The sequence below is a fragment of the Alosa pseudoharengus genome, unplaced genomic scaffold (genome assembly GCF_046254945.1).
Source record: "Alosa pseudoharengus isolate Yale_2024_CS ecotype anadromous, Long Island Sound unplaced genomic scaffold, YU_APseudo_1.1 YU_APseudo_1.1_scf_3, whole genome shotgun sequence".
In the NCBI taxonomy this organism is placed as follows: Eukaryota; Metazoa; Chordata; class Actinopteri; order Clupeiformes; family Clupeidae; genus Alosa; species Alosa pseudoharengus.
In genome coordinates, this window is record NW_027468718.1 from 35,894,247 (window position 1) to 35,916,385 (window position 22,139).

Below are 22,139 nucleotides of genomic sequence, written 5' to 3' on the forward strand. Positions count from 1 at the left end.
ACATTGATATACTCTGTGATGTATACTAAATGTGTGATACACACATTGATATACTCTGTTATCTATACTAAATGTGTGATACACATTGATATACTCTGTAATGTATATACTAAATGTGTGGTGTGTCCTGTCCCTCCTAGGGGTGTGTGCACCCAGGCCCCGTGCTATTGCATCATCATGGAGTACTGCGCCCAGGGCCAGCTGTACGAGGTGCTGCGGGCGGGACGCAAGGTGACCCCGCGCATGCTGGTGGACTGGGCGTCCGGCATCGCCAGCGGCATGAACTACCTACATCTGCACAAGATCATCCACAGAGACCTCAAATCACCAAAGTGAGTGCGGACACACACACACACACACACACACACACACACACACACACACACACACACACACACACACACACACACACACACACACACACACACACACACACACACACACAGCCCCATGAACTACCTACATCTGCACAAGATCATCCACAGAGACCTCAAATCACCAAAGTGAGTGCAGGCACACACACACACACAGCCCCATGAACTACCTACATCTGCACAAGATCATCCACAGAGACCTCAAATCACCAAAGTGAGTGCAGGCACACACACACACACAGCCCCATGAACTACCTACATCTGCACAAGATCATCCACAGAGACCTCAAATCACCAAAGTGAGTGTAGACACACACACACACACACACACACACACACACACACACACACACACTGTGTAACTACAAAGTGTACGGAGTGCTAAATCCAGAGCTGCAAACCATTTGCTGTAGTAGCTGTCTGGCGAAAGGTTGTTATTATCTGATCTGAACACACATTTAAATTATGACCCCTCACTTTTATGCCCCTGGAGCAATGCATTGATTGCATTGTTTATGGCTTGGTTCAAGCAAAAATATTTGTTTTCCATTTACAGCACAAGGACTTTACAAAGACTTTTTTTGTTTGTTTTTTGTGAACACAGCTGTAGGTCTGTGAGAAGCAATTTGCAGAATAAAAAAAAAAAAAAATGGGTATTGGACTACAATCATGGACTGTACCTTTAATTGTTAATGCATATCTGTGAGACTCCCATCAGTGTATTGACTAGAATCATGGACTGTACCTTTAATAATGGTTTACACATCATATCTGTGGGTCTCACTAGAGACTCCCATCAGTGTGCTCTCCTAAGGAGGAGGCTCAGAAGGGCCCTGGTGCTCTGCTCTGCTCTGCTCTGCTCATCTCCGACCTCTCTGCTTCCTGTCCTAATCACATTGCACTTTAATCAATGTCATTTAAAAGTTGCTGTGCTGTGCTGTGCTGTGCTGTGCTGTGCTGTGCTGTGCTGTGCTGTGCTGTGCTGTGCTCGTGGTGCAGTCATCTGAGTAATGCTTGCGTAAGAGCAGCAGAGGAAAGGGGAAAAAATAGAAATCAGCAGCGAAATCAGCAGAGAGAGAGAGAAGACAGAGGGGATGAGGTGTTCTAAAGGAAGAGTTACCTCAGAGTCGCAACACAATGAGTGTGCTCAGCTTTTGAGGAACAATGTGGAACCTGAGGTGGAACAACTGTTCCTGGACATTTCTCTGCTGTCAATGTCAATAGTTCTGTTCCAGTGATCAGAAAGCAGAAGTGTGTGTGTTTGTTTTCGTAGACGTGCTTCTCATGCCCATGGGGGGCAGACAGAGTTCACGTCCATTAGGGGGGGGGTGTAACACAAAGGGGATGAGTCGCAATGCAATGAATGAGCTCATCTTTTGAGGAACAACATGGAATCTGAGATGGAACAAAAATAACATATTCCTGGACATCTCTCTACTATCAATGTGTATAGTTCTGCTCTAGTGATCAGAAAAAAGAAGTGTTTGTGTTTGTTTGTTTGTGTTTGTTTGTTTTTGTAGAGGTGCTTCTCGTGTTTATCTTTCTTCTTCTTCTTCATTTACTCACACTCCTCTTTCCTCTCTTTGTGACATTGTGTTGTTTTGTTCCTGTGTTTTGATAGTGTTTTGGTCACACACAATGACGCGGTGAAAATCTCAGACTTCGGGACCTCCAAAGAGCTCAGTGACAAGAGCACCAAGATGTCCTTTGCGGGGACGGTGGCCTGGATGGCCCCCGAGGTGATCAGGAACGAGCCAGTGTCAGAGAAGGTGGACATCTGGTGAGTGACGGATGAACTGCAGCCTATGCTGCCCCGCCATACATATTCACACACACACACACACACACACACATACACACACACAGACACATGCATGCATGCACACACACACACATACACACACACACACATACACACACACACACACACACATACACACACACACACACACACACTCATACATACACATAATACACACACGTTCATACTGTACACACATACACACACACTCTTTTCTCACTTAATAAATCATCCATTGTTCATTCTTTGTCATTGCCTAATTATGCCATCTGTTGTCCTCTACAAATAGTCCCCATATCAAACACGCTCATTCTGTTTCTTTGACCACACATATTATGAAGCTTATAGCAGCATTATACACTGGAATGGTTAATGTGCTAGCACTTGATAAATGAGCTATTAGCCATGCCTTCTTCTGATTAATGGCTCCATCTGTGGCCCCCTGCCCCTACAAACACCCCATAATACTCAAGATGTTTTACTGGGCGCGTGCACATGCACAATGAGATTATAGCAGGATAATGAATGGTCTCCCAGTTCATAAATTAGCCATTAGCCTCGTACTCCTTGCTATGATCAAGCGTCCCATCTGGTCATCTAAGGTCAGGGACAGTTCAGAGAAGAACACATGACATAAACATGTGTTAGCCGAGGCTAATCTAAGAGCAGTACATCATATACAGTTTGAGGTGAAGATTATTGCCTCATTAATATTAGAGATGTGATAGCCATAGAGACAGCCAGCTCAGTCTTATTCAGCACATCAAAGGACAGGGGGCGACTATTGCTTAAGTCTTTTGTGTCGTAAACACCATAATGTTATGGCGGTTGCTACGCTACACCCTGTGTCTTGAGCTGTGTTTTTTGAAACGTAATATCCTGAAGTGTTATCTCTCAGCGTGTGAACTGGTTTGTGATGGAGAGGCTATGACGCACGTCTGTAACTCAGTACCCCATTGTCTGTTAGCACAACCTAGCTCTGCCTCTGTCATATACACACACAGTACTGTATTACACTACACTAGCACTCATTAAGTCAAATGCCAGTAATACTACATGCTGTGTACTGTGGCACATTACTGTGGGAGCCCAGTGGTGACCAGTTGCCACCAGCTGTGCTCATATTTCAGCTCTCTAAAATGAATACTTAATTAGCTGTAATATTCATACTTAGACCATGTCTTTATTCTCTGATTGGGGGGAATTAACCTCTAAATGAGACACTTCATTGTGATATTCATTGTGCAAGTTGAGTGGGCCATTTAAAAAAATTATAATAATTGGGTCCAAATCCATTAATTATGCCATCTCCTTCAGCCACCCTAATAGGGTCCTTTATTATGCTGTAGCACTGCTACCTAATCAGAACCCTGAGGGTGTATTTCAGTGGCAATACTGGACCATCGGCACCTGTAGTTATGTCTAGATTGCATTTGTAATTCAAAACTAACCCCAAAAGTTGTGGGTTCAATTCCTAACTTCCGCCGTTGTGCCCTTGAGAAAGGTACTTAACCCCGAGTTGCTCTGGGGACAATGTAATCCCTTGTAATATAGTTACATATGTAAGTCACTTTGTGTCTACACAGTGTCTGCTAAATTACCGGTAATAAATGTAAATGTAAATGTACTACTATTAATAGGGTAATTTACATACTTTTCCATGGATCTATTCTAGGGGTGGGGTATTTGGGGTGGTTCCGTGAAGAGCACCCTAGTGCTGTTCTCTAGTGCTGTTCTCTAACTCCAGTTCTCCGGTTCTCCCGCAGGTCGTTCGGGGTGGTTCTCTGGGAGCTGCTGACAGGCGAGATCCCGTATAAGGACGTGGACTCGTCGGCCATCATCTGGGGCGTGGGCAGCAACAGCCTGCACCTGCCCGTGCCCTCCACCTGTCCCGACGGCTTCAAGATCCTCATGAAGCAGACGTGGTGAGAAGCCCCCTCCTCCTGCTCACTGCAATAGTGACGTGCCTTCAGTGATGATGAAGTCATTATGTTCTCCTACTGGGGCGGTAGTAGCTCAGGAGGTAGAGGAGTTGTTCAGTAATCAGAAGGTTGCTGGTTCGAGTATACAGTACACACACACACACACACACACACACACACACACACACACACACACACACACACACACACACACACACACACACACACACACACATTTTGCTAAAGAAACAGAAACAGAGAGTTTGAGATGGTGAGGAGCTGGCAAACTTCCTCTCCATCTGGTGGTGAGGTGGTCATTGATATCTGCCTGAAACTGCATGCCTAATATATCAACCCATAGATAACCTATTATTTTACAGTCCCCTAATAAAGCAAGAGAATTGTTGCTACAGAAAGCATGTAGTATATGCAGTCTTTGTGGTCTTGAAATGAAAGCTCTGGTTTTAGCTCCCCAGAGCCTTGGACTTAGAAACACTTCCGAAAGCTCAGAGGTGTCTTGTTTGATGTGTGGGAAGAGGGTAACTTAAAGGTCTCCAGTGAGTGGATGTTATTTACGGTTCTCTCGTTCTCTGCTGTCTTCCATTCTGTTCCGTGCCCTCAGGCAGGGGAAGCCCAGGAACCGACCCTCGTTCCGCCAGATCCTGCTGCACCTGGACATCGCCTCTGCCGACATCCTGGGAGCCCCTCAGGAGACCTACTTCAAGTCTCAGGTGAGTGAGAATTCGCTGTCCAGTGCGCACAAGTCCTTAAGTCTCAGGTGAACAGCACATAGTCCTCAAGTCTCAACTGAGCACAAAGTCCGTAAGTTTCAGGTGAATAGCACAGAGTTCTCAAGTCTCAACTGAGCACAAAGTCCGTAAGTTTCAGGTGAATAGCACAGAGTCTGTAAGTCCCAGGTGAGTGAGAGACCAGTGTCCAGGTGGATACAGAGTCTTTAAGTCTCAGGTGAGTGAGAGTGGGCACAGAGTCTTTAAGTCTCAGGTAAACAGCACAGAGTCGTTAAGTCTCAGGTGAACAGCACAGAGTCGTTAAGTCTCAGGTAAACAGCACAGAGTCTTTAAGTCTCAGGTAAACAGCACAGAGTCTTTAAGTCTCAGGTGAGTGAGAGTGGGCACAGAGTCTTTAAGTCTCAGGTGAACACAGAGTCTTTATGTCTCAGGTTTGGTGAGTTTGGCATGCACACAATCTTAGGCCTGCAGGTGAGCGCACAGTCTAGTTACTAGTTACTAGTATATGCTCTCAGGTGAACACAGAAACAAGCTATTTTCAGGTCAGTGTTTGTGGCTACCCTTCTTCTAGGTTGCGTGTCGGACAGAGAGTCCTTAAGTGTCAGATGTGTCCTTAGGAATGTTTAGTCTCAGGTGAGTGGCGTTTCCAAATCACTCAGGTATCCAGGTTAGCCTGGCATCCTTAAGTCCTTGTGATTAGCGCAGAGAGTTTGGGTTTCAGATGAGGGTCAAGTTCAGGTTTCAGGTGAAGTTAGCACAGAAATGGTCAGTGTGTTCAAGACTGAGGACCATCATGACTTGGATCTGTGCAGAGCATCAGTGCAGGACAGGAGGTCCATATATGTGCTACTGTATACCTTCTTCTCTGTGCTTCCAACATTGTCCCTGGCATTATGTTAGTACATAGAAAGGTGTATGTGTACCTGTAATGCACTGTATGCCCTTTCATCAAGATACATGCATGATGAGTTTCCACTCAGTAATGAAAGTGTGTGTGTGTGTGTGTGTGTGTGTGTGTGTGTGTGTGTGTGTGTGTGTGTGTGTGTGTGTGTGTGTGTGTGTGTGTGTGCGTGTGTGTGTGTGCGTGTGTGTGTGTGCGTGTGTGTGTGCGTGTGTGTGTGTGTGTGTGTGTGTGTGCATGGCCAGGCGGAATGGCGAGAGGAAGTGAAGAAGCACTTTGAGAAGATCAAGAGTGAGGGCACGTGCATCCACCGCCTGGATGAGGAGCTCATCCGCCGCAGGAGAGACGAGCTCAGGTGAGGGGACGAGACCACCACTGCCTTGGTCAGCCTTTTCCCACAACCGGCTCCGCTCTGGTTCACGCTGCTGTTGTTGAATTGTTCAGATCATTCTGACCAAAGTGAAATGGGTTTGGAGCCGTTGGTTCGGGGCTGGCACCTGGGGCTGGTTCTTTTCCTGCGCCCTGGAGTGAGCGTGAGCACGCAACACCCTCTGTTGATGACACATACCGGTACTTGGTTCCGTTCAGAACTAGTGGAAATAGCACCAAGGTTCTAGAATCAACCAGTTTTTTATGTTGATCGAAAAACCGCTAACAGACACAAAATGCAATAAAAGAAAAACTCTGATATATAGCTTGTGTGTACAGTAGCCCTCCCAAACCAACCCAACCCAATCTCTTTGGCAATGCTGTAGAATGTTATGATCGTACTAATAAATCTTCAGTTAGATTTGAATTTGACAAACAGTGTGAGAGAACAAAAAGTAGGACACTGAAAGATTAAAGCACCTGTTCAGGAACAAGATGGCCCAAGACGGGAGGAGAGAGAGAAGGAGGGAGAAAAAAGAGGGGCAGATGTAGAGAGAGGCGGAGTGAATGAGTGAAGTAAACAAGTGTGTCAGTGACACTGAGTAGGATTGGGGGCATTCAGACGTATAGCGCAGTGAGCTCACGGAATCTCCTCCGGAAACACAAGTCCTAAACTCAGGAACATGTTCCGCTCTTTACAATTCTCAGAGCTATACATTAAGGTCCGATAAGAGCTATACATTAAGGTGTCGATGTCATGGTGTGTCTGGTGTTCTGTTATTGTCTTTCTCTACCTCTGGCCTCACTGTCTCCCTGGCTCCTATGTCTCTGCATCCTTTCAAATAAAAATATCTCCATTCTGCTCTTTCCCCACCACTCTCTCTCTCTGACTCATTCTCCCTGTCTCTCCATCCCTCTCTCTATCTCTTTCTTTCTCTCTCTCTCTCTGTCCCTCTCTCTTTGTCTCTCTCTCTGTCCCTCTCTTTCTTTCTCTCTCTCTGTCCCTCTCTCTGACTCATTCTCTCTGTCTCTCTGCCCCTCTCACTATCTCTTTCTTTCTCTCTCTCTGTCCCTTTCTCTCTCTTTCTTTCTTTCTTTCTTTCTTTCTTTCTTTCTTTCTTTCTTTCTCTCTCTCTGTCCATCTTTCTTTCACTCTCTATGTCCCTCTTTCTCTGACTCATTCTCTCTGTCTCTGTCCCTCTCTGTCTATCTGACTCATTCTCTCTCTCTCTCTCTCTCCCTCTCTCTCTCTCTCCGTAGGCATGCTCTGGACATCCGAGAGCACTATGAGCGGAAGCTGGAGAGAGCCAATAACCTCTACATGGAGCTGAGCGCCATCATGCTGCAGCTGGAGGTCCGGGAGAAGGAGCTCATGAAGTAAGTACTAAAGAAATAAGGGGAGGTGGTACTGTAGTTTTTAAGGAGCTCAAGGTAGTGTAGTGGTTAATTAGCTCATGAAGTAAGTACTAAAGAAATAAGGGGAGGTGGTAGTGTAGTGGTTAAGGAGCTCAAGGTAGTGTAGTGGTTAATTAGCTCATCAAGTAAGTACTAAATAAATAAGGGGCGGTGGTTGTGTAGTGGTTAAGGAGCTCATGAAGTAAGTACTAAAGAGATAAGAGGCGGTGGTCGTGTAGTGGTCAATGAGCTGAGCTAGCGTGCAGTAGCCTGAAAGTTGTGGGTTCATTTCCTGGTTTGCACTGTTTTACCCTTAAGCAAGGCACTTAACCCCAAGTTGCTCCGGGGACAATGTAATCCCTTGTAATATAATTCACATGTCACTTTGGACACCAGTGTCTGCTAAATGAACACATGTAAATATAAGTGTCCTCTCCTCATCTCCTGGCATCTGGTCTCTCTCCCCTCTCTTCGCCTCTCCTCCTATACAGCAGATGAGCCAGTTCTGCTAGATCAGTACCAGTTTGAGGCCTTATATCTTCTAGACAGCTGAGGTCCAGATTCATTGCTGGCCGCCGGTCATTCTCTTATACAGCATATAGACCCCTCAGGTGCATCTCTTGTGTCACCACAAGATTCTGCTTTTGTGTTTTGTGAATCATGTTTGTGCTTTGTAGCCCAAATCGCTTCACCTTAACAGTCAGCAACTGGCTCACCTCTCCCCTGGCAGTGTTAAGGCAGACCGGTTTCGCCAGGAGCCTCTTCTGAAATGCCTGTGCAGTCATGGAAGAACTGACTGACTTAAGAGGGCTATTTTTTTCTCACCCTGACAGCCAGATGAACACCCTCAAACTGTCCCCAATACACAACTGTCTCCAAAACACTAACATAGTTGTCCCCAATACAACCTCAACCTCCTATTTAGATGCTTACACATGATTGGATGGTCTTAACCTGCAGTCACACCTGCCCACACATACGCTGCCCTGGCACTGGGACAAGTACACCTTACTCAGGTCGTCCCCGATGGCACAAACAAACCCACATGAAGGACGTCAGGGAATCCCTGGTCCCAGTAAGACTCCCGATGACTTAGGGATTCCCCCATCTTGTCAGCTTGTTGTGATTGGATGGAAGAAGAGCTCAGCGGTGATGTCATCAGGGATCCCTGCCATATTTAGGACTCCAATTAAGGGATGTCCTCGGTTCAGGTTTTGCCCTCTGAGGGATCTCCTTAATAACTCAACCCACACATGCCATAACCATTATCCACACACACACACACACACACACACACACACACACACACACAGGGAATTCCCACGCCTCACTAGCTTCCTATACACAAAGGGGGACATAACCTGCTGCATAGCAGTCAGCAAAAGGCACTCCTCTGGTAGTGTTAATGTAGGCCAGTGTTACCAAGAGCATCTTCTGAAAGGCCATTGTTGTCACAGAAGATCGGACTGACTGGCTGACTTAAGCCGGCTGCAGACTGCCTGCGTGGCGTGAGCGTGGTGTGTCTGTTGCGTGTCAGTAGCGTGGCGGCTGTGTGGCGTTTTCTATCTCTATTCACACCAGAAACGTGTCTGACGCGGCACACACGTTTCACGTAGCATGCACACGTTTTCAGTGCGGCTCGAGCAGCACCTGAGGCGTGCGTGTCATGCAGGCAGTGTGCAACCTCTAACCTGTTAACACGGGAGCCCAAATGAAAACAGACACGCCACGCAGCTGACACGCTCACGCCACGCAGGCAGGCTGCAGCCGGCCTTAAGAGAGCTATACTCTGGGTTGTTCCTTATACTGATGGCCAGTTAAACACGCACAAGCTGTCCCCGATACACTAACACAACTGTCCTCGATACACTAACACAGCTGTCCCCGATGCACTTATACAACTGTCCCCGATGCACTAACACAACTGTCCCTGATACAACCTCAACCTCCTATTGCTTACATGCTCCTTAGATGCTTACACATGATTGGATGGTCTTAACCTGCAGTCACACCTGCCCACACATACAGTACGCTGCCCTGGCACTGGGACAAGTACACCTTACTCAGGTCGTCCCTGATGGCACAAACAAACCCACATGAAGGACGTCAGGGAAGTCCCAGTAAGACTCCCGATGACTTAGGGATTCCCCCATCTTGTCAGCTTGTTGTGATTGGATGGATGAAGAGCTCAGCGGTGATGTCATCAGGGATCCCTGCCATATTTAGGACTCCAATTAAGGGATGTCCTCAGTTCAGGTTTTCCCCTTTGAGGGATCTCCTTAATAACTCAACCCACACATGCCATAACCATTATCCACACACACACACACACACACACACACACACACACACACACACACACAGAGAATCCCCACACACCTGCTAGCTTCCTATATATACACAAAAGGGCTATCCCCAAATCCCATAATTGTCAGCATGCTAAAGCTAATTTCCTATTTGGCTCAATTTGCGCTCTAGTAAGCTGTATATTACACCCTGAAGGACACCTCTGAAGCTGTTAAATTATATAGCTGTATCATTGCCTCCAAATGGCTGTATTTAGCTTCATTGCCATTTTAGTATTGTCTCGAGGAAGCCAACATAAGCAGTATCTGCGCAGTAAACGATCCTGCTAGATCAGGGCTAACAGGTTTTGCTATGGAGAAGCACTGCTTTCAGGTATAACCAGGAAAGGTCAACAGCGCCCAAACATCCCAAAATAAGCAACTCCAAGCTATCCTCTTAGCTGCTGAGAGTCGTAGGAGATCTTGAGTGTCTTAAATCAGATTGGATCCTGTGGGACATACCCAGCTGCACATCAGGGGTGCCCTACACTTACTCTGTGACCGGCCTTATTATACGAGATTTCCCCAGACACCTGGCTGGCATAGAGGAGCTTACACCTTCCAAGCTGTTAACAAAGCCAAGGTTGTCCATAATAGCTGGTGGGGTACCTAAGTTTGTGCTTTGCTCCTTTAATCTGTTCAAGAAGAAATGTCCTTCAATCTTGCTGACACCACAGAGGAAATACTCTGTGTATGTGTGCACATAAGAGACACCAAAAGCTATGTGTTCTAAACACAATGATGACGATCTAGGGAGTCAGAGAGAAATACTCAAAGGGCAATCAGTTCCTTAACCATCAATCAAATGAATCCTTTGTGTGCTGTAAGGGACCCGTCATCTCTTCTGTCCCCCATGTGAGGGAATAGGAGGAATCATGGAGGAATCATGACTTGGTGTGCTCCCCCAGGTTGTCAGGGTAACCTCTCGAATGCCTAATGACGGCGACCTAGAGACACTTATCGGAATCCTCCAACCAAAGACAATCAGTTCCTGTTAACTGTCAATCAAGTGTTGTGGGTGCAATGAATCCTACACGGGCCACGAGCCAATCTTTTGTGCTTACGGTTACCGGCATGTGAGCTCAGTTACTGACAGTTACGCAACAGTACAGTGGATGGACAGCGATACCAGCGGGCTGGTCAGTGACCGTGGCGAGACGCGGTGCGTATTAATGAGGGCCCCCTTTACAAAGAACGACCTGCCAGCTGACACCAGACGTCTGGGCAGTCCTCCGCTGTCCTCCCTGGGAGTCTAACCTTCCCACAATCCTCACCTTTGGCCTTGATTGTACCCTGACACTTCCATGGTAGCTCAGAGTCAGACAGGTGCAGTCGTCTGCAATCATCTAGGGAAAGACAATCCTGCCTTGCAAAGGTTTTTGTTTCCCCCCATTCTGAACCGTGGATCTGCCCAAGGTTCCTGTTCACTTGCTCCTGTCTAGAGAACTTTAATCCTCAGTAGGCAAACTGTCATGATTATCCAATCAGAATGCATGGAACTGGCCATGGTTGCCCAGCAACATTGTTCAAAAAGTCGCCCTATGTCTTATCACATTTAGTGCCTGCTGTAGGGGTTTCCTCAAGGGTCATGTTCAAGCCGGGCTCTGTAAACCAACGTGAGATGTATAAACATGTGTGTAGCACATTAACAATGGGGTACATGTTACAGTGGCTCTATGCAATTGAAATTGAGTTGAGTTGAATCAAGCTGGTTTGCTGACGTGACGTTTTGTCCTGTGTCCACAGGAGGGAGCAGGCGGTGGAGAAGAAGTACCCAGGCAGCTACAAGCGCCCGATGGTGCGGCCCATCGTCAGGCCCAACGCCGTCGAGAAGCTCATCAAGAAGAAGGGCAGCGTGTCGCACAAGCCCGGCACCCAGACGCCCAAGAGGTCAGCATGGCTAATTTAATAACTACGCAAAATCTTTTGCTAATTTAATACCCTAAGCAAGCTCTTAAGCACAAACGTCGGTGGGTCAGCTCAGAGTTGTCATTTCTCATTCACCACATGATGGCTTTAGTTTGTGTATTAGACTCTTTGCACATTGACTGACTGCACTTTGCATTTAATATTGAAATTAGGGCTCTGTATGTTATAACGTACAAATGTATGTTTGTGTATACAAATGTGTATGTATGTATGTATGTATGTATAATATATGGACTGTAATGTATAATGTATGTTATAATATAATGTGTGATCATGTTGTGACTGTCCACCTCCCCCAGGCCTCCTGACCTGCTCCGGGCGGATGGCATCCCCAGTGTGGACCCCCTCCCCTCCCCATCGCCCCTCTCCGGCAGCCCCAAGGTCTCCACGCCGCCCGGCAAGGCCCGCTACCGCAGCAAGCCGCGCCACCGCCGGGCAAACAGCAAGGGCAGCCACAACGACTTCCCCGGGGTCCTGAAGAGCAGCAGCACGGGGATTAGCGGCGCGGCTAGCAGCGAGGAGCAGCAGCCTCTCCAGCAGCAGACGCAGCAGCAGACACCTCAGCTCTACCACCACCACCACCACCTCCAGCAGCCCCAGCACCACCACCTTCCGACGCTGCCAGCAGAGGGCGCCCTGCTGCCGCTGAAGCGCCGGGAGAACGCGGTGGCCACCTGTGCCAACAACCTGCGGTACTTCGGTCCGGCAGCGGCGCTGCGCAGCCCGCAGACGGACCACTTCCAGCGCCTCGTGTCCAACCCCGACCTCATCTCCACCGCCGTGGACGCCGACTCCCGGCGGCTCACCGGCACCGGCAACCTCGATAACGGCATTCCGGACGCCGCAGCGAGCGGCGAGGACGCCACCGCCGCTCCACTGCCCTCCGCTGTGATGGGCCTGGCCGTGTCCAGCTCTTCCCTGAGCTCGGGGCCGGGCCCGCTGTGTCCCTGCTGCCAGGCGCACCCTTACCCGGACTGCCCGCACTGCCAGGAGGAGAACGTGCCGCCCATGCCCGCGGCCAGCCACCCCGAGATGCCCCACTACTCCCTGCTCAGCACCTGTGAGGGCAAGCCCCAACCGGCCGCGCCCCGTCTCGGGGAGCCCGCCTCCGACGCGGAGAACCAGGGCCGGCAGGGGGACAGGGAGCGGGCAGAGCAGGGCGCCCCGCGAAGCAGCCTCCCCCCTGGGGTCGTACGCATGCTCCGGCCCCTCAGGAAGGTGGGTGGAGGGTGTGGGGGGAGTCTGACTCTTTTATTATTATATTGATTCATTCAGATATTTTTGTATGTTGTTATGCTTTAGGTTTTAATGTTATTGTCAGTCTTTTATGTCAATTGGGATTGTCTGAGGTATGTGTGGATACTGCTGTCTTTCCTTCAAATTGCCCCATGGTGACAAAAGATATCCTCAACGCTTCTTTGCTTTAGGGGACTTGATAAGATATAGCAGAAAATGCTGTTTTATTGGCAGTCTGACAAAAGAGAGTCAGATTTATTTCTTTACAGTCATTTAAATTGGAATGAGGGAATTATCTCACACGCCTTGGGAGGGAAATTCACATCCATTGTAAATGAACGACAACTCTCAGCTGGAAGTGTAGGTCAGTAAGTAACTTCTACAGATTGTAAGCAGGCGTCCAACAGACGGGAGCAGTGTGGCCTTGAATATGTGCGTCATATCCAGGGTCTTCAGCTGTCTGTTTGCGGTACCTCATTGCCTGCAAAGTCAAACCACTTCAAGCAGTTGTGTGGATATTCAGAGATAATTGGATGCCATTTGAGCGGCTATCTCCCTTTAAAACTTGAATTTAATGGCTTCCGTGAGGCGGCTGCACTAGTTTGACCTTATTTAACATTGTAGTTGTTTCCCAGTGTGTGTTGCGCGTCTGTGTCTGTGTGTGTGTGTCTGTCTGTGTCTGTGTCTGTGTGTTTTGATGCACCGGATGCAGATGCTGGGTTGGCTATTCTGATTGCTTTGCTCTCTCTCTCTCTCCCTGCAGACTGGAGATGACTCATCAGAAGAGGAGGAAGGGGAGGTGGACAGTGAGGTGGAGTTTCCACGGAGACAGAGGTGAGGGGCCGCTCCTCCGGTTATTAATTATTGACGGACTATTTTCTCTCGATCGACCTCCTCCGTGACTGGAGATGATCTCCGGAACTGAACAGCCGTGTATAGTTTCATCCATAGCAGTGTGTGTGTGTGTGTGTGTGTGTGTGTGTGTGTGTGTGTGTGTGTGTGTGTGTGTGTGTGTGTGTGTGTGTGAGAGCGTGAGCGAGATAGCGGAAATCAGGACCCGAGGTGGATTCTCACATCTCATCTCCAGTGACACACTGACAGGTGGAATGCCGTGTTGGGTTGAACAAAGACACCACAGCCAGCCGCTCACTGTTTAGCTTTTATATGAATAATGAACACTGTGGAAATGATGTAACCCACAAAACTAAATAACATCTAATAACAACCGATCGTCTGGTTATCTACAGTTAAGTAAAAGAACCTGTTGAACACATAAATGTTTTTATCCTAGCATGAATTATTGATATTCTGATATTGGTTTGTGAAGAACTGAAGATATTTACTGTGCCATACAATAAGAATAGAATAGAACCTAATTGTACATGAATACATGTAACAGCTGAAAAAATTGAGATTATTAAAAGTTTTGCTATTTTTCAAATCGGACAACAACCAAACAAGGTGAACTGTTATAGAACCTCTATGTAACGGTGTGTTTCCACACAGCGAAACACCTCGCGATTTTCGGCCAGCGAAATTTCGCCTCGGGGGCGTGACGGCGAAACCGCTAACCTTTTGACTGCAGTGTCTAGCCAGTGGTGGCAAGCGAGCTAATTAGGCTAATCAGCTAATTCAAATGTTTAAGTACTTAATGAAGATATCCAGGGGTCTTTATGCCTCGACTAAGTTGATGTTGCATATAAACAACAATTCATGTTCATAGAAACAACAAGGTCACAAAGACATAATATATTTCATACCTGTGTTGCAGCATGTAGCCTAGCTGTCTAGCTAGGTTTACAATGCAATCCAATGTCCTAAAATACTAGCATTTCGCCTGTCAGCTAGCTAAAAAGATCGAGTGCTTAAACTAACATATATAGTGGTCTATTTTGTGGTGTATGTGCTCTGACTAAGTTCGTGTGGCATATAAACCACCATTCGTGTTGATACAAGTGCCAATGTTCGTGTAGAAACATTTTAATCACATACAAATGTTAGTGTTACAGCTCAGGTAGTCTCCGCCATCTTGGTCAGACTTTTTTGTAACTCCCGCCTCCAAACACAAAGACGCGGACCTGATTGGTTCTCGATTGGTCCTCATTTAAATAAAGTTAAACTTTGGCCAACTTTGTTTCGCCTGCCTCGGCGATTCGCTTTCATTTCGCCCAACTAGGGCGAATTTCGTCTCCATTCAACCTCAATGAGAGCGACGCGAAATTTCGTTGTGTGGAAACACACCGTAATGGAGACCCAGTACCTATTCTGCAATGCAGGCAGGCAGCAGAACCATCTGTGTAATGAAACTCTTCTATGCATTGCATACATAGAATAAAAATACTCATCTGACAAGCATTGAAGGTCAAAGAAATCTGTAACCTCTTCAATCTGTAATCTTCCTCTCCATACCCCTCTCCTTCCTGTCAATGCCCCTCCCCTTCCTGCAGGCCCCACCGCTGCATGAGCAGCTTCCAATCGTACTCGACGTTCAGCTCGGAGAACCTGTCGGTGTCGGACGGCGAGGAGGGCAACACGAGCGACCGCTCCAACAGCGGCCCGCTGGAGCGCCTGAGCGGCAGTCAGGAGGAGCACCTGGACGAGCTGCTGGCCCACACGCCCGAGATCCCCATCGACATCTCCACGCAGTCCGACGGCCTCTCCGACAAGGAGTGCGCCGTGCGCCGCGTCAAGACACAGATCTCCCTGGGCAAGCTGTGCACCGACGAACACAGCTACGAGGTGAGCAGGGGCAACGGTGTTGGGGATAGTGAGGTGTTGGTGTTGGGGGTAGTGATGAGGTGTTGGGGGTAGTGATGAGGTGTTGGGGTAGTGATGAGGTGTTGGTGTTGTGGGTAGTGATGAGGTGTTGGGGATAGGGAGGTGTTGGTGTTGGGGGTAGTGATGAGGTGTTGGGGATAGTGAGGTGTTGGTGTTGGGGGTAGTGATGAGGTGTTGGGGATAGTGAGGTGTTGGTGTTGGGGGTAGTGATGAGGTGTTGGGGATAGTGATGAGGTGTTGGTGTTGGGGTAGTGATGAGGTGTTGGGGATAGTGAGGTGTTGGTGTTGGGGGTAGTGATGAGGTGTTGGGGATAGTGAGGTGGTGTTGGGGGTAGTGATGAGGTGTTGGGGATAGTGATGAGGTGTTGGTGTTGGGGGTAGTGATGAGGTGTTGGTTTTGGGGATAGTAATGAGGTGTTGGTGTTGGGGATAGTGATGAGGTGTTGGGGATAGTGATGAGGTGTTGGGGGTAGTGATGAGGTCTTGGTGTTGGGGATAGTGATGAGGTGTTGGGGATAGTGATGGTGTTGGGGGTAGAGATGAGGTGTTGGGGATAGTGATAAGGTGTTGGGGATAGTGATGAGGTGTTGGGGATAGTCATGAGGTGTTGGTGTTGGGGGTAGTGATGAGGTGTTGGGGATAGTGATAAGGTGTTGGGGATAGTGATAAGGTGTTGGGGATAGTGATAAGGTGTTGGGGGTAGTGATGAGGTGTTGGTGTTGGGGGTAGTGATGAGGTGTTGGGGATAGTGATAAGGTGTTGGGGGTAGTGATGAGGTGTTGGTGTTGGGGATAGTGATGAGGTGTTGGGGATAGTGATGAGGTGTTGGTGTTGGGGATAGTGATAAGGTGTTGGGGATAGTGATGATAGTGATGAGGTGTTGGGGATAGTCATGAGGTGTTGGTGTTGGGGGTAGTGATGAGGTGTTGGGGATAGTGATAAGGTGTTGGGGATAGTGATAAGGTGTTGGGGATAGTGATAAGGTGTTGGGGGTAGTGATGAGGTGTTGGTGTTGGGGGTAGTGATGAGGTGTTGGGGATAGTGATAAGGTGTTGGGGGTAGTGATGAGGTGTTGGTGTTGGGGATAGTGATGAGGTGTTGGGGATAGTGATGCGGTGTTGGTGTTGGGGATAGTGAGGTGTTGGGGATAGTGATGAGGTGTTGGGGATAGTGATAAGTTGTTGGGGGTAGTGATGAGGTGTTGGTGTTGGGGTAGTGATGAGGTGTTGGGGATAGTGAGGTGTTGGGGATAGTGATGAGGTGTTGGGGATAGTGAGGTGTTGGGCATAGTGATGTGGTGTTTGGGATAGTGATGAGGTGTTGGGGATAGTGATAAGGTGTTGGGGGTAGTGATGAGGTGTTGGTGTTGGGGGTAGTGATGAGGTGTTGGTGTTGGGGGTAGTGATGAGGTGTTGGGGATAGTGATGAGGTGTTGGGGATAGTGATAAGTTGTTGGGGGTAGTGATGAGGTGTTGGTGTTGGGGTAGTGATGAGGTGTTGGGGATAGTGAGGTGTTGGGGATAGTGATGAGGTGTTGGGGATAGTGAGGTGTTGGGGATAGTGATGAGGTGTTGGGGATAGTGATAAGGTGTTGGGGGTAGTGATGAGGTGTTGGTGTTGGGGGTAGTGATGAGGTGTTGGGGATAGTGATGAGGTGTTGGGGATAGTGATAAGGTGTTGGGGGTAGTGATGAGGTGTTGGTGTTGGGGTAGTGATGAGGTGTTGGGGATAGTGAGGTGTTGGGGATAGTGATGAGGTGTTGGGGATAGTGAGGTGTTGGGGGTAGTGATGAGGTGTTGGGGATAGTGAGGTGTTGGGGATAGTGATGAGGTGTTGGGGATAGTGAGGTGTTGGGGATAGTGATGAGGTGTTGGGGATAGTGAGGTGTTGGGGATAGTGAGGTGTTGGGGATAGTGAGGTGTTGGTGGGGACAGTTGGGGACAGTCTCTCAGTCTGTTGCTCTCTCTCTCTCTTCCCTCAGAACCCGTTGCACTTTGGGGACTCCGACACCGACTCAGATGCCGAGTGTTCCGACGCAACGATCCGCAACCCCAAACCCTGCGCCCCCTCTTCCTGGTGAGGATCGGACACAACCTCGCAAAACCCCGCCTCTGCACGAGGGAAACCATGGCAATAACCAACCAGATTGGCTGTATGCAGCCACACCCTCAACCGCCCACCTCCCAAACTCGCTGACAACCCCTTCCCCTCCCTCCTGCCCTCATTACCCAGTCACCTTGGCAACCTAAAGCAGGGATTCCTTCGAATGACACTGTAGCAAAATATATAGCATTCAAAATTTTTATTTTTGTTTGAGGTCTCGAGGAAGTGAAAACAAAATCAGGAACTCTGTATAGATAGAATCAAAATCGAACAAAGAAAAAAAACTAGACAAAAAAATAACTTTGCAATGTAGATGCGTGTGGAGTATATGTGCTTGAGTCGACTGATTTGGGACACTAATGTTTGTGAACCGAGAGAGACTGGGCATTTGTGTAGAATATGAAGCAAGTGTGTGTGTGTGTGTGTGCGCACATATGTATGTATGTGTGTATGAGAATGTGTGTGTCTGTGTTGAGTCCTTGAGTTCTTGGGCATAGCAGTAGATCAGTGTGTAGTTGAAGACCATTCCATGATGGGGGGCCAGCTGTAGACTGTCCTTTCTGAAGGGACGGGAAGTGTTCCTCCACCTTTGCCCTGCGCATCCACCTCCACATAATCTAGCCAGCCTCCTCTGTCTGGCTACGCAGAGCTACCTGTTGAATCTCTAGGTTTACAGAATCGACCCCCCCCCCCCCCCCACACCACCACCACACACACACACACACACACACACACACATCCCCCTATTTATCCCATCCCCAGCCTGCCTATCACCTCAGCAGGGGGAATCAGGGATGGTGTACCCCAAGTTTTTAAACACCAGCATGAGACGTTCATCCTCCTGTCTGCCCATTGCCTCTCTCTCTCTCTTTCTCCTCTCTCTCTCTATCTCTCTTTCTCTTTCTTTCTCTCCGCCAACGTGCTTTTGTTCGAATGGATCTCTTCTCCCCCAAACCCAACCGTAGAACCCCCTCTCTCTTGCATGGCCCCCACGCAAGTGTTCAACAAGTCACTGGGTTCGTCATCATTGTTGTCGCAGAGACCAGGAAGATGGACTTCGTAGGCAGGCGCCCACCCGCCACCTCAGACTGGACCAGGAAGGGGGCGATCACACAGGAAGCTGTTTGAAGGCAGCGTGCTTGTTTGACGTCAGAAACAAACACACACACACACACACACACACACAAACACACACACACACACACAACTATGCGCTGCTCCTGTCCTTCCCGTTGTTCCTTCATCTCAGGAGTGTTGGAAATAGAAGAGGACCGAGAGACTTAATGGACGAGCACCAACAAATACAAACAAAGGCCGTTAAGGACTCCTAATGTAAAGCAGGTTTTAGTCTTCTGGGCAGACCTGCATCTCTGCTCATCTATGTTTGGTTTAACATGGTTGACTTTTTTCTCATTATGTTTTTCACCTGCCCATAAATAGTAGAATTCGTGCAGTGTTGGTTTTTTGCGGTGAATTTGCAGTATCCCTTTTAAGGAGTTCGCTCAGGCATAAAAGTCTGTCTTTTTTCGTTGTTGTTGTTTATTGTTGTTGTTGTTATTGTTGTTGTTCTTGCCGTTCCTGTTGATGTTATTGTTTTTGTTTATGCACTTGTTTCTTTGTCTGTTTGCATCGTTGGTGCTGAATGAGCGTATAAATGAATGTTTACAGAAAGGTTTTTGAAAAAGAAAACAAACAAACACACTAAAGAAGCACAGGCTCGGCTCCCTGCCCGCCCACTGCGGTCAGATGCTTGGACCAGGAACGAACCAGCAATAATGTCGGTTTCCGCTCAGGCTGAAAATAGGTTTGACCCGCTCAGGAGTGTCCAGCAGGCTGGACAGACAGACGCTCGGACAAGTCAGAGGTGACGTGTAGTGAAAAGCAGCTTTCGAGATCCTTTATATTTTTTAACTGAGAATTCCAGAATCTGATGCTCAGGTATTGATTTGACCACAGTGTTCAGCGTAATAGCAATGGGTGCCCACTAGGTGGCTGCAGACTTCTTGATATACATATATATTTTTAACCCCCACGATCCTTGCTGTCAAGGAGAGATGGTATTTAATTTTGCATTGAGCCCAGTAAGGCTAGAACTGACTTACTACTTAGTGAACTTAACTGTGTCATACTTGTACATGTACTGCTGTCACAAATTTGTATGTTTTGTTTTTTCTATCCAAGTGAAGGGATACTGCATCTTCCCCATAAACTTTCCCTGCTATCTAGGCTATCCATTTGAATTGTTGTCTTTCATTTTATGGTGTATGTATTGAAGGTGTCATTAGATTGGCCAGTTGTTAAAAATTAACTAGATAAAAGTGATATCTTGTTCTTGTTCGTGAAGAGATGTTGGCAAACGTGGCATAGCCTAAGCTGTGAAATGAAAATGCTTCAGCCCGTTTCGTATGGTTTCACGCTTTTGGACAATTGCCGAAAACAAGTTCCAGGTTTCCAGGCAACAGAATGCCAGAGGAAGAACTGACTGTCATAACGTCTAATGTCTTGATATCTGTCAAGCCGCCCGCCTGCTGTATAGCCACTTCAATATCCAGATCAGTAGCGTGAGAACTGGGTTTTAGGGTTGAGTAGACCAAATGTCAGCCAACTCAAAAGACGAGATTATTGTGATGTGTGTGGGATTTGTTTTTCATGAAACGGGCCCATTGTGTTGAATCAAACTTGTTTATTTTGTTTACGTGTGATCCACTTAATATTACACTATTCTGACCACCAGAAATCAAACTGTGGTGTTATGACAAAAACTGCAATGATGACTGGCATATGGAAGCCATCAATAGATCCTTGTAAAGTATCATTTATTTTATTTGTTGATTTAAGTTTAATTTAATTTAATTTAATTTAATGTTATTTTTCTCTTGGATATTTTGTAGCTGGTCTACATGATTATTAAGTTAACTTATTATGGATAACCTGGACAGGTAAAAGAAATCAGTGTAATAATCTCTTGACTTATTGACTTTTTTGCTTGCTTGTTTGTTTGTTTTCTCTATCTTTTGACATCTCAGTAATTCTGACTGGATTGAAAACCTCTGAGGTCTGTAAAGTAATCAGTATAGGACACTGTTGGAAATGATCATGCTACCGGACGATTGAGAGAAAATCCTCTGTAACTTCTCTTCTTGTCTCTGTCCTCCTCTGACGGTGGTCTTCAGTTCCCTAATGGCCCACTCCTGTAGGCTTGTAGGGCTCCCACGTCCCACCCAAAGCAGAGTAGTTATCACATATCAGCTGAAGCTGTGTTGACCAACAGACGTAGCCAGTAGGCCATGACAGAATTTCACCACCTTGTAGGACATCCAGGACACCAGCCTCCCCAGGTCAATCTTTCAAGGGCATTTCTTTTTTATCTGCTCCACTGTCCCGTGTTTGAGGTTGCCGTTGGCAACAAGGGAGTGTTGTCCGTGTACCACCTTATATAGTATCAGACCGCTCCGCAGACAGACAGGAGGGTCTGCTTTAAACGCAGGCACTTCACTGGCACGATGCCAAAACACATCCAGGATACAGTGTTAGTTCCTAATCACACACACACACACACACACACACACACTGGTGTAATCTGGACTCTGGTCACGATTGCCAGGTTGCAAACATGTATTCAGCTCTAGTGGTAGGTTGAGATTGGTAGTGTTTTAGTGCGTAGACTTTTACAAGCAGAGAAAGACCGACTCCTAGGAGAAGCTGGCGCTGTGGATCCGGCTGGCAGCTGGGCCAAATCCGGTTGCAAGCCGGCGGCTATCTGAGCAAGAGGAAGTACCACACTGTCAGGCTATAGACATCTGCCAACACCTCAGCCAACGGGTGATTCTCTCTCTCTCTCTCTCTCTCTATCTTTCTTTCTGTTTCATCATATTCTCATTCTCTTGGATATTCCATATTACAATTGCTTCTTTTTCCCCCCTAAACGGTTCTGTTAATAGTAACTGACTGTGTGCAGAATGCCATTTTAATCTGTTGAAACCCCATTTCTTCCTCCTGGTTTATGTCTCTCCCTCTTCCATGTCTGTCTTTCTTCACTTATGCCCCGCCTTTTCCCCCCTTCGCCTGTATTTTTTTTCTTGAATGGCGTAATGATCAACCAATCCTGACAGTTTCCTGTATTAGCCAGTGTACAGTGCAATGGGGGGAGGGGGCTGAAGTGAAATCAAAGCAAACAACTGCATGGAATAAACACTGCTGTACTGTACCAAACTGCACGCTTCTCTTTGTGTTTCTT

At 47.5% G+C, this 22,139-nt stretch overlaps 1 protein-coding gene across 1 annotated transcript in view; it reads left to right on the top strand.

The window, feature by feature from the left end:
* map3k13 (mitogen-activated protein kinase kinase kinase 13) overlaps positions 1-18,579 on the top strand; it is a 57,637-nt gene extending 39,058 nt beyond the window's left edge. Inside the window, exons 5-15 of the mRNA XM_076264156.1 lie at positions 141-332; positions 1,996-2,154; positions 3,942-4,100; positions 4,720-4,828; positions 5,993-6,102; positions 7,377-7,493; positions 11,603-11,746; positions 12,085-13,003; positions 13,785-13,855; positions 15,469-15,760; positions 17,781-18,579. Of these exons, the coding sequence (XP_076120271.1) occupies positions 141-332; positions 1,996-2,154; positions 3,942-4,100; positions 4,720-4,828; positions 5,993-6,102; positions 7,377-7,493; positions 11,603-11,746; positions 12,085-13,003; positions 13,785-13,855; positions 15,469-15,760; positions 17,781-17,879 (2,371 nt within the window). The 3' untranslated portion in view covers positions 17,880-18,579. The remainder of the gene's footprint in view (positions 1-140; positions 333-1,995; positions 2,155-3,941; positions 4,101-4,719; positions 4,829-5,992; positions 6,103-7,376; positions 7,494-11,602; positions 11,747-12,084; positions 13,004-13,784; positions 13,856-15,468; positions 15,761-17,780) is intronic.
* Positions 18,580-22,139: the final 3,560 nt, after the last annotated feature.